General features: G+C 42.3%; 1 protein-coding gene across 8 annotated transcripts in view; it reads right to left on the bottom strand.

Moving 5' to 3' along the window:
• Nucleotides 1-12,241, bottom strand: part of LOC111246341 (patronin-like) — a 100,704-nt gene that overhangs the window by 5,160 nt on the left and 83,303 nt on the right. For all 8 annotated transcript variants that reach the window (XM_086984926.1, XM_086984928.1, XM_086984924.1 and 5 more), the window contains one exon: nucleotides 5,914-6,213. In XM_086984926.1, the coding sequence (XP_086841052.1) occupies nucleotides 5,914-6,213 (300 nt within the window). The remainder of the gene's footprint in view (nucleotides 1-5,913; nucleotides 6,214-12,241) is intronic.

Below are 12,241 nucleotides of genomic sequence, written 5' to 3'. Positions count from 1 at the left end.
TGGCTGAGGCGTATGGAAAAAATTGGCAGAACGAACAAGCAATACCGGCTTATTGAAATTTGCCGATAGTGCGTCAGGAAAATCTGTTTTTATTTTTTGTTATCTAGCAAAGCTCAATTCAGCTACAGAACGTCTATCAAAGGACTGACTGGTATTTCTTCCGTTTAGGCTATCATTGTGGGAAATAGTGTCTCATGGCCCGATCACAGACAGGAAATCATATACAGACAGTTTTTAATTGATTCTGTGTCCTTATCGCATCAATTTGTACATCTACATAGCCTAAGCATTGTTTCTACCATCTTCTATTATCTAAACGTCGTTTGAAAGACGAATTCAGCCTCATTCGAAGATAATGCGAAGATAGCACCCAGTGTTTCAGTAACATCAGCACTGCGCTTTACGTAAAGTGAAGAAAAGCAAATAAAAACGTAATTCGTTAGTTCATGAAAATTGGTTAATGTTGCATTAATCCGATTGATGTCAACTTTAAGCCATTTATCCGACCAGATAGTTTTTCGTTCGATGTTTCGTTTCGTGCTCGGTTTCCATCGCCCGTTACCTTCCATTTTCCTTACCATTCTTCAGCCACATGGCAATTCTCCGGACCAGCAGCAACTTTGTATATATAGTTGCTTTAATCCTAGATGCGGCTTACAATGGTTATAGAGGCAAGACGGCGACTTTGACCCGTCCTCAGCCAGCAGCGACTCTGCGATTCTCTATACTTTCTTAGTATTCTTTCTATGTAAAGCTACCCGTGAAAAACAAAACCAAGGAGCAGCAACGAAAACAACAATCACAGGGTGACATTGAACACCGATGAAATCGAAATGAATCGATAGATGCCCAAGTCGGCAGATGCATGGGCAAACTTTGCGAGGAAGAAGGGGTGCGTACGAGTAAAAAGAAAAATGAATAAACGACAAGTAATACTAGAAGTATTATTAATTTCGATGATTTGGCTACGTGTCGACAACCGGCTAGCTTGCCAACTTACTGGTTGATAGCGCAGCTGTCGGCTCCATTGGAGCAATGAGCGAATGGACAAAACGTAAGGAACGAAGGTGTCGAGGAGACGGGAAATTGAGCTTCTTTCCGTTCGCTCTTCCTCGTTGCCGTCTTGCAGTTTATAGCTGGTCGACTACGACAGCGGTAGCAGCGTTTGGCCCAATAGTATAAGTTTCTTTTGCTCAATCGGCTCTGGGTTAGCGCAGTGCCGCCGGCTACGATAAATGCCCGTTCAATTATATCGACGTCACTGCAGCCGCCACTGCTGCTGCGGCCATCGGCGTCGCTAGTTTGACCAGCGGTCGATCATAGGTAGGCCGCGCGGGTTCGTAGTGGCTGCTAGTTGTGGCCACGGCTTCGGCCGAGTCAGCATCGCCGTCGTCGCCATCAGCACCATCATCACGGGCGATAGCGCAGGCAACGGAAAAAGTATACGAAAAAATCGCCAAATATGAAGACGAAAATGAAGCTGGAAAGGATGAACCCGCCGATGCACTGATGCGTCGACGTCTGTCCAAGTGCATCGAGAGGCGTAGCAGGAGCTGGCTGAATGCGAAACCTCTTTGCCCCCTCCACCCCACAGCGTCCCCCGCCTTACGGCAGATCTCCGAATAGGCGAACTGCGACTTCGGTGGCACTAGCAGCGACAACAAAATGTAGCTGATTTCGAAGTTGAAGAAGGAAATAGACGGCGATCAACGGACCGCAGTCGCCAAAACCGCCATAGCCAGCATCATCTCCAACCACTAACGGTGTTAGGCGGCCCGTAATGATAATAATGTTACGAGTCGCGCACGTTCACCAGCCCGCCAAAAACAAACAGGCAAACACACGCTGCTTTACGCACACAACGGAAGAACGCCACGGCTATAACCGTAGCGGCGCCAGCGGCGTCGGTTAGGATAACAATGACAGCAATGAAACAAAAAAATGGGGAATAATAAAGAAATAAAAGTGATAACGAACACTAAGATTGAATTATGTCGATGAAGAGGTAGAATCGAAAGCTGCTAATAATAATAATAGTAGACGTCGGATTCCTTCAATGGATTTTTGCCGATAAACAACAACAAGCGGTCACTCAGTAGGTATGTGTCGCCGCGCGTATGTGTGCACCTTTCGGAATTCAGTGTATCCGTCCGTATTGGCGTCCGTACCTACGCCTGGGTGTATTTGTCCTGCGGCATTCGTGAAGTGCCTGTTGTCGTGTAGAGCTTCGTATCTGTGGGAACAGCGAGCTTGAACCCGTGTAAAAGCACCAGCAGCAGCCGCAACACAAATAGAACAGCTTCGACAAAAGTCTCTGGTATACACGTGCGTCGTTGTTTATGTAAGTCAGACTAGCATTTTCAATGGATGGGAGAAAATCAATGTCTGACAGTGGTAAATAACACATATACATACATATATATATATATATATATATATATATATATATATATATATATGCACTGGGCGGCAGCAACGAGGCGTCGAACCAGTTATTATTAGTACTGTAATATAATAGTATCCACATGGATCGGGCTATTTTTGTGGGCTTTTTTTTTTACTTTGTTTTTAGCAGCACCAGCAGCAAGAGCAACCTAACAGTTCATTTGCCCTCGTCGTTCCTTGTACGGCTATTAGCGATCGGAACAAGGTTCGGGTTTCGACTGGGACTTCTTTCACGCTTGCGTTCTATTGGGAGGACGCTGCTGTAGGCATCTTTGTCCTTTTGGTCTGAGGACATCACGGTCAGCACCTGCTTGTCGCTTGTAAGCTACAGGTAGCCGAATCGACACTGAATCGTGGCGTTAGTCACTTTTGGGTTTGGTGATGTAGACAAGGCGCTGTTATTACATCATCTCACCATAGTAACGAGCGGGTGTTCAAATTTTAGATCTGGAACAACCCGAGATGCAGGAATGGCGGCGTTGGCGCGGCAACGCGCAATGAATACACTGATGCACTGCAGCCGTTACCATCATAGCCTACTACCTATTGCATCGTGCAATAGAGAATATTTAGAAAATAAATGCCATAACATAGGCGACAAGTTCGTATACAAACAAAAATAATGTATGTAGTTTGTACGTTTTGCATCACGTGTTTATTGCCGAGTAACATTGCCACTGTTGAATATCTCTGACATTTGTAAGTTGACAATAGTGTTCGATACGATACCTGCTTACACTGGCAGAAAGCAGCTCTCGTTTTCCTACGAATGAGTTTAGATGGGTAACTAGTATTTTTCATTATTACATCTTGGATCATCACCTCGCTAGCTAAACTTCTCCGACTATGCGTTTACTGTTGTACCGCTAGGGGTGCCGCTGAATCCTCGCCGTTAAGGTGGTGTTCTTCTATAGACCTAATCAATGGTCTGCATTGAACGTGTACGCGGTCAAGAGACAAATGACAAAAGGTCTACTTCGGAGACGCTGAACCACTGCTAGCCTTCAGCTACCAATGTCACGATCATTCACAATCGTATCAAAATAGAAAAAGACTAGTTCCGTTTAGCGTTATCAATCATCCACTTTTCGCATTGCAAGTAGATTAAATATATAATAGAACTCAACCAAAAATTCTATCATTGGGTGGCAGCTTAATAAATCACCCCCAGGGAAACGGCGGCAAATATGAAGGGTCGACGACAAATCTCCTCTTCAATAGACACTGTAAAAAAAATCAGCCCACTTACTGTTGTTCAGACCGCAAGGAATATGGCCAGGTTATCGTCGTATCGAACGCGTGAACGACAGGTGAATCACGGTCCTAGGTCTACTCGAGGACATGAAATAACAGTCTGCAGTAAGTTCGTATATATACGTATACAACGTACATAGCGTTGGACCATAATGCGTTATGGGATATTGCGTGAAGCCTGGTTACGCCCCGTACAAATCATTTGTACCGGCGTTATGTAAGGAAATATAATCCCGAGGTAACCTCAATCGTTAAGTCGATTCGATACGCTAATGAGCAAAGGCCAAAAAGGCAACGCCATATAAATAAACGGCAATGATTTGATTTTAGAAATAAGCGTACGTTCTGCTCTCTCGGGTTACTGCAAATTGGGGCGAGGAGCCGACAGGCGCATATGAGTGGCTTGCTATGAATGGGTTGGACCTTGGATAACAAACAGGACTAAATACAGGACTCACAGAAACAGCCCTTAGTAGATGAACTAGGAAAATAGCAATAGATGGCGTAAATGGCGTAATTCGTAAGCGATTCAACTAATATGATATTTGATATATTGAACTGCTCACGATCACGCAAACGAACTAACGATACTTGGGAACTACTGAACAAAACGGACAATATGAATTCTTTTCTTTGACCGACATTCTGCAAAATAAACCGTTAAATTAGAGATGTTATCCTATTATTATTATATTAGGATATATTATTAACTAAATATATTAGGTATGAATTAGGAGGAGTAGCTGCTTGTATTCACGAACCCAAACCGTGGACGGGCAACTGGCTTTAGGACAGGGCAGACTGATGCTATGCCGATCCTACCACACAACGTACACAATTCCTAAGATTAATTATGGTACTAATGATAATTGTTCTTATTATAATAATTATAACAAGAATCGTAATGGTCGCAAGCATAGTGCTAGCTTATTTAGCTGACCTAATTTACTTCAGACTAACTAAGCGTCTCAGCTAGTTACTTTGCTCTGTTAACCGTGAACCTTTTAGAGACCCAAATGTTATTGTTTACGGTCGTAAAGGGTGCTGTAGCCACATACATTCGGTGTACCGAATTAAATGGTCAATTCTTTGTAACATGTACTCCAAAAAAATCCCCATTCGCGCTTCATAATCCGTCGCCGGCCACCCCCGGATATGATGGATAGTCTGAAGCGTGTTTAGGAGCTTCGCGTAGAAACTTAGGTAGGCTATACCCGTTGTTTAGAAATATTAACCCGACAGTAGCCAGCTAGTTAAATATATTGAATGCTAGTCACTGTCAACCCTTAACTGGGTGAAATTGATGTTCCAAAATTTCCAAGTTCCGGTGCACACGGTTAGCTCAACTACAGCAGTAACTTATTATTAAATGAGCAGAGAAATTCTGCAACGGTAATAATAGAGAAGTAGTCGAAATGTTAAAGGTGATACGATCGTGTGAGGCAACGACATACATTTCACACCGAAGTTGAATTTGTCGGCAAGCGTAGCTCTATTACGCACGATTTGTTCTGTAAATGTTTGCTGCTAGCTGGGTTATCGGAGCTATCACAGTCATGCTAACGGTAGACAAGTTACGGCAAACAACCGGACCACTTCGGCGTGGATTGTCCTGAATTACGTAAAAAAAGATCCAGCCTCACAGGACCTAGACACAGTATACTGCATAGTCGAGCAGTTTACATTAGAATTGTGATGCTTTAATCATCACTCAAATTGATAATAGTGATTCTTTCTCTGCTAGTGCGTTTTTCTCCATTTTTCCATAATTTACTTTTTGTTTTTATATCGATACATTTGTCAGCGTGAGTTGTAAAGCTGGTGTTTGATTTATGTATATGAAACGAAGTCTAAATTTGGCTTTAAGCGCAACTTCTATCTCGTCCGTTACTAAATATTAGGAAGGTAATTTTCAGCAGCGGGTGACGTGATCTTATCCTACAATCAAAAGAGTTCTGCTTTTGTTTACGTTGAACAAAGACTAAAAATTTGTCTCGAAAAGTCATGGGCCAAGTATACTCTTCTTAGATCCTTCTTATTTTAGAATGTGCCTCGAATTGGTGTGACAGAAACTGCAAACGATGACGGCCGTGGCATCCTATTTTGTATGAATGTACATGAATTCAGATGCCGAATAGTATCCACGATCGATAAGTTCCTTCAACGTCTCACCTGGAACGTGCAACGCAAGGTAGCTTAAATCTTTTTACTTACATTCGTGGCACGTTTTTTCGTATCAGCATTCACGGCACCTGCGAGGACCACATTTAGAGCATTAAGAATTATCGAACGATTGCTTTTGGCGCTTGGCTTGACAAACAGCTTCGGCCCAGTATACTCGCCCGGGAACAATGATGAAGTTGAAGCTGTATCGCTAGCGCCATCAGAAGGTGGGCCTATATTTCGGTAGCGACTGAAGTCCGGATACGAAGGCTCACGCTTAAGGCTACCGATTCCCACAGCAGCGCCAGTATTACCACGGCCAACTGAATCCAGACCTTGCTGAGATCCTCCCTGAAAAGATAAACAAGTCCAAAAAACGCCTTGTAAATTTAAGTAACGTTTTGTTTTTTCAATTACTGACACCGTCTCATCCGTTCCGTGACCGATTTTGTTTTGTGCATAAATCCATTGACGATATATGCGTAATAAAATCAAGTTAATGATTCCATCATATGATAGCTTCTTTCAACAATCGATTCGATTAAATGTTATTTGGAATGAAAAAAAAAATAACAATGTTGAAATGACTGCCAATGAGAAGTTCAACTGATCGAAGTAACTAAGTAAAGTTCCTCATATACAAACGGCAATAGGAAAAAGAGAATTTTTATAAATGATCTAAAATAATAGATACCATATACGACATGAAACGGAACAGTTCATTTAGCCATTGCCTACCTAATTAAGATATGCAACAATAATGAACGTTTATTTCGTAGCCAAAGCAACGACGTTTAGAAACACAGCTTTGTTTAACTTTAAACGTATCGTGCAGCATATCTCGAAAATGAGAAACTTGACCCCGTGCCGCACGTACACACTGTATTTCTTATTATTTTTACTTAAAAGTCTAGTGTGATGCGGCCCGTTGATACTTGAAATTTGTTTGTTCCTGCATAGAACTCTCTCTGTCTCTCCCGTTCTCGTGAATATTTATGTCCATTTTATTTGAGAACGCGCGACGAGGCGAACGGCCTCTGGTCGTTGTCTGACTCACTGCATCACCCCGTTAAAATTTAATCCATTTACTTCACGAACAAATCGTCGCTGGACACTTGTCTTCCAGAGCAGCACGAAGCAGCGTTCATGATCATCATCATAAGAGGCAGCAACGTCGCGACGGCTATAATACAGACGTCTCATTCAAAGGTCACTGAAACCATTTCTAGTACCGCCGCCTAACATTGTAGCAGCTGTAGAAATTCTACAGTTGAATCCACAATGTGAGGACAACGTCCGCTTGCACTCTTCAAAAGAAGGATCGAGGTAGTGCTAAAGTCACCTGCTAAGAACCAGGTTCTTTCTGCTGCCGAGGTCATGTTTGTTGTCTTCTGCGTGGATGAAGATGCTATACTTGTAGCATGTTTCAGCAGAATATGCATCCCGAAACTATCTGCTACTCTGTCCGTAGTATAATAAAACGTCTGCTGTCAACGTGGCGTTTATTCCGTTCGTTTTTCGGTAAATCTGTGCAGTTTCCAGACAAGACTCTGTCGCGGATTGCCCTAATGAATACTTATTTTTTTTCCGTAGATTTTACGGAATAATTTTAGTGCAGCCCTTGATGTACAAGTTTTTAGTCTAGAGGCATTCGGTACAGCCCCCCGACTTATGTTGCCGTTCGATCTCCACCTGAATGGCAAATAGCAAAAGAAACAGTGATGCCACCTATCTTCATAGATATAATGGTAATAATTCTATTATAATAATAGGCATCATAAACTATTATCTTCTCCTCACAAATGGTTAATTAGCTGCAAAATAATGAAGCATGTATTTTTAAATATTTTTTTTAGCTAAAAGTACGCCATTTAATTATTGGATTACCAATGAATTTTGTTCAAATATACCACAAATCATAGTTAATTAGAGAATTATCCACTTAAATTTATGTACTAAATCACTATTTCTCACAGAACTCAAAATCAGTTTACCTCTATATTTTTCCCTGATACGAGACAAGAACTTTTCATCATTCCTTTTATTAAAACCGCTTTAGTGAATACTCATATGTAGCTTCATTCGATGTATATGCCGTGCGTTCTTTCGTATGTCCGTCGTTTGTCAGTTTGACCGCACGAACGCTACACAGGTTAGCGATGAGTTTCGATGGCTTCAAGCGGAAAGCTCCCCTATTCCGTTAGCCACTAATCGAATGACCTTACAGACCAGCTTCGTTTCTTTCGACGAGTTTAAGTAAGTTTAACGTTGGTGTTCTGGAACGTGCGGTATATCCGATCTAATTAATTAGCTAAAAACCTACAGCCCGAATGTAGTCGCTACGAGACTGAGCACCCGTCAATTAGGCAAACATCATTAGGTAACTTTTGGGTTACATTGATTGCCTCTCTAGTTCCTGCATTAAGACAAATCGATCGACGTTGTTGATAGCTGTTCGTAGCCTTGTCGAAGATTTCCGGCGAGCAGAACACTCTTTGCCGCTGTCTCATTCTCATGTTTCGTTTCTATGGAAGACCCACTTGGGTCAGAACATTTTCATATGTTGTACCTCTAAATTTGCCAATACCTAGCCACCGTCCCTACTTGGCGGAGACCGACTACAAAATCTTATGGAATAAATCAGCAACTTGGCACGAATTCGTTCCACTTAATCTCGCTCAGCGTGGTCGCTATTCCATATCGCTGAGGGGTATTTTTATTATCAGCATAGAAGAGGCAGATCACATCCTTACGTCTGTTATTACCCTCGCCATTGCCTATGTTTTACTACAACGGGGCCTATTTGACCACTAGACTATCTGTATTTTTCTGCAGCAGATATACGTACTACTAGTAATAACAGTGATGATAAAAAAAAATGAACGACCCTAAACTTGGTAACAGCAGCGGCCTCATCGTTGCCACGTCGCGTCCTGCTGGGTGGGATGCTGGCATCGGGAGATGGAGAAAGAATCGCTGGGGTTCTCCACCCTTTCCTGCTAATTTTTCACAATGAACGTCTACTACGACATCTGACAGAGATGCATACTACAGCACTGGAGAACAAAGCACCACAGTACTGTCGTCTGCAAGGTTGTCGACAGCTTCTGTAAACGATTTCACCGCTATCATTGCCAGCGCCAGCGCCGTCACCGTCCCTAAGCGATACACCAAGTTATCTTCATCTTCAACGGATGTCTTCATCTTATTGCATTTCGTTGCTTTCTCAGTAGCTTCTGCTATTTCAGCGTTCTGCTGGTGCCGGTGGGACATTGGTACACCATACAGCCGACAGGCGCAGATCGCCTATGTGATGCATGTGCCTACATGCGTCTTCTCGTCGCCATGTCGAGCGCCATGTGTAGCGATAGACATTATAACACAGTATTTCCAAATTGACGACTGCGAATTTGAAGGCTTATGATCCTGCTGTGTCAAAAACGATAGTACGTCAACTGCTCGTTTAATAATAAAAGTGGTAGGCGTTTTTTGGAGTAGCTTATCTTCACAGTGTGTATTATGGTCGCTAGGGCTAACGGTACGATTAAAATTAGTGTTGAAGTACCCGCAATGGTCGTGACAACCGTTAGCTCGACGCGGTTCACGCCGTCGCACAACAGCGATTTTTATGTGAGCAAGCCATAAAGATAGGTAACTCCCACCAGTCTGTTTTTTGCTTTTGACGACACCCCAAACATAAATACACATATACCTATGATAGCCACAATGACGCCTACTGATAGGCGGCCATTAGTGCGAAAGTGGTTGGTAGAACTAAAGCATAGTAGTTTCAGTTTACGTCTGTAACTTCGCCAGCCGTAGCAAACGGTAACTACGTAAATGAGACGGTGTGATTTTTGTTTAGGGCCGTGGCCGCCGGCCAGGTCCGTCCAGGAATAGGACACATGACAAACAAGATGATTGAGAAGTAACTAACTGTTCTTAGGGTGGACAAACGAGCACAAATACACGGCAGCGTATGGGCAACTGCATAATTTACAGTGCCACAAGCAAAAACAATGTGAAATCTAACGACAACGACAGACGAGAACAGAAGTGGCCGTAACGCTTGATCTTTGCTATCGTCTGTGCAAACGCTCAGAGACGCGCGACGACCAAATAGACTGAGACTTAACTACTGCATTACGTGTATAGAATGAAAAAGAATCATTCAGGTACGAAGCTATCACATTAATGAACAAGTCGGACACAGTTGAACAGCAGATTGGGAAACACAGAGAAAGGTGGCCAGCGTGAGAGGGTAATCTTGGTGAACATATATCATTGTTCATATGTAGCACACAGGCCATGTTTTGCCTTAACGGCACTTGACACACTATCAGACTCTATGATTACGTCTAATCGTAAAGGGTAAACAAAAAACAATGCAAATCATACAGACGCTTAAACGCTTCAACACATACACACTTATCCTACCATCAGAGTTTTCATAATCGCATTAAAATATAGTATATATATATATATATATATATATATATATAATGATTATTACGGTTAAATGTCATGCAATCACAGTGGTGATAGAGTCTACTGGCGTCGACCTTTTGCCGCAAAGGCAATGAGTTGTTGGGAAGTTAAAAGGCACAGTAAATCCTATTAGAAATACAGGTTTCTATGCTTAATGTGTGTACCATCTCACTATAAAATGTGCTACATTTTTTATACGGTTGCTATTGTTCGCGTGAAGTATACGTGTGGTTAATGCTGGCAGCTTTAAGGAAAAGAAGTTCCGACAGAAGCTGCTGCGACCATTTTTGAATTTGTTGTTTTTACTTCTGCTCTGCTGCGGACCTCCGTCCACTCATCACTTAGAGGAATGCTCTGTTTATGTTGATGAATCTGACAGCCACCGAACTGAAGGTAGGACTGTAGTATAGGACACAAAGGCAGCGGGGTAACACGACAAAACGAAATCAAATTCGTATATTGCTAACGCAGCTGGCATGCGCCCAGTGGTGGAATTTTCACCCATCACAGGTCGAATGCCCTGCCAATGTCTAAAGATATGCATAGATATAGAGAGCTGCGCTGTATGTGGCCTGAAACGTAAGTCGCCCGTCGCCAGCGACACGTTGACTACAACGGTGGCGTCTAGGAGATACTGACGCGTCTAATGATGTAAGGGGGCATCCCCTTGAATGAATCGAAGCAGATCGCATTCCGCATCGTCGCGCTATTCGTAAGATCACCGATAGGTTTAGGGGGTTTGCCATGATCCGCAGGATGATGACCGGAGTTGGATGAAAAAGAGGCAATGGGGGCCTCAAGGTATTTTCTCACGATTCTTCTGCGTTCGGTGTTTCTGCGGATAGCGCTCCTGATGATATATTTCCAATGTTGTTTTCAGACTGTTTCACAAATAATAATAATGATCGTAACAGCAATCAAATAATTGAAGAACAATCTACATCATCAGATCATCCGCACCCATCAACAAAAAGATCTCGCTTTCGTTTAGATGATCAGGAAGGTGCAGCCACAGTTATTCTTGTTGTTGATAATCAAATGATTAGCGAATGCCGACCTGTGACCAACATTGTCTAAATAGCACCGAATCGTCGACTTAACTGGGAACTACTTCATACAGTTACTGTTAATAGTAGTAAAGTTATTCCTATGGATGAGGCCCGATCGATACGTTGAAGGACGTAGACAACCTGCCTGCGTACCGATCAACAACAAGCGTTGTATAAAGGACGGTGACATTGACAGATATACAATATAGTATTTATTTTCTGTTCGTCAACAATAATTAACGCCACATACAATAATCCGAATTGCTGGATAACAATAGTCAACACGTATTAGAGTGCCTTAGCCAATCTATTTCCACGTACGATAGCGGCTTGATCTGACACTCTTCAGAAACAATGATACACGAAGTCTGCAGATATAGCTAATGTGACTAACTTAAACCTTGGATCAAGTTACTACAGGCTGAAACGAGATTTCAGATTACTGTTCTAGAATACCGTTAGTTGAAGTTACAGGAACAAACTCACCTGCTTTAAAAGTCTCATACGCTTCTTCTACAAATGCCAAAAGACACCGCCGAACCAACAGAGGAAAATTAAACCCGAACATTTACGAAAATAACTGCACCCAGTGTGTAACTTCGAGAATATTGTCCACCGGAGACAATGATTTTATCAATATATAATTTTTTTTGCAAGTTTAAAAATCTCATCAGTTGAATTACTATTGATCACCGTTGTACTTAATTTACATATTTGTGATGTTAACTTTTTTGCTTATTGACACGCGGCCATTTAAGGACTAGTTCTTACCAATAATGACGCATATATTTCCCATTCGAGCTCGTGTGGTTTCCCTGTTTTCAATAGATTTGCCCGTATAG

The sequence above is a fragment of the Varroa destructor genome, unplaced genomic scaffold (assembly GCF_002443255.2).
Source record: "Varroa destructor unplaced genomic scaffold, Vdes_3.0 BEIS01000003.1, whole genome shotgun sequence".
Taxonomy (NCBI): Eukaryota; Metazoa; Arthropoda; class Arachnida; order Mesostigmata; family Varroidae; genus Varroa; species Varroa destructor.
This window is presented reverse-complemented; position numbering and strand designations above follow the sequence as displayed.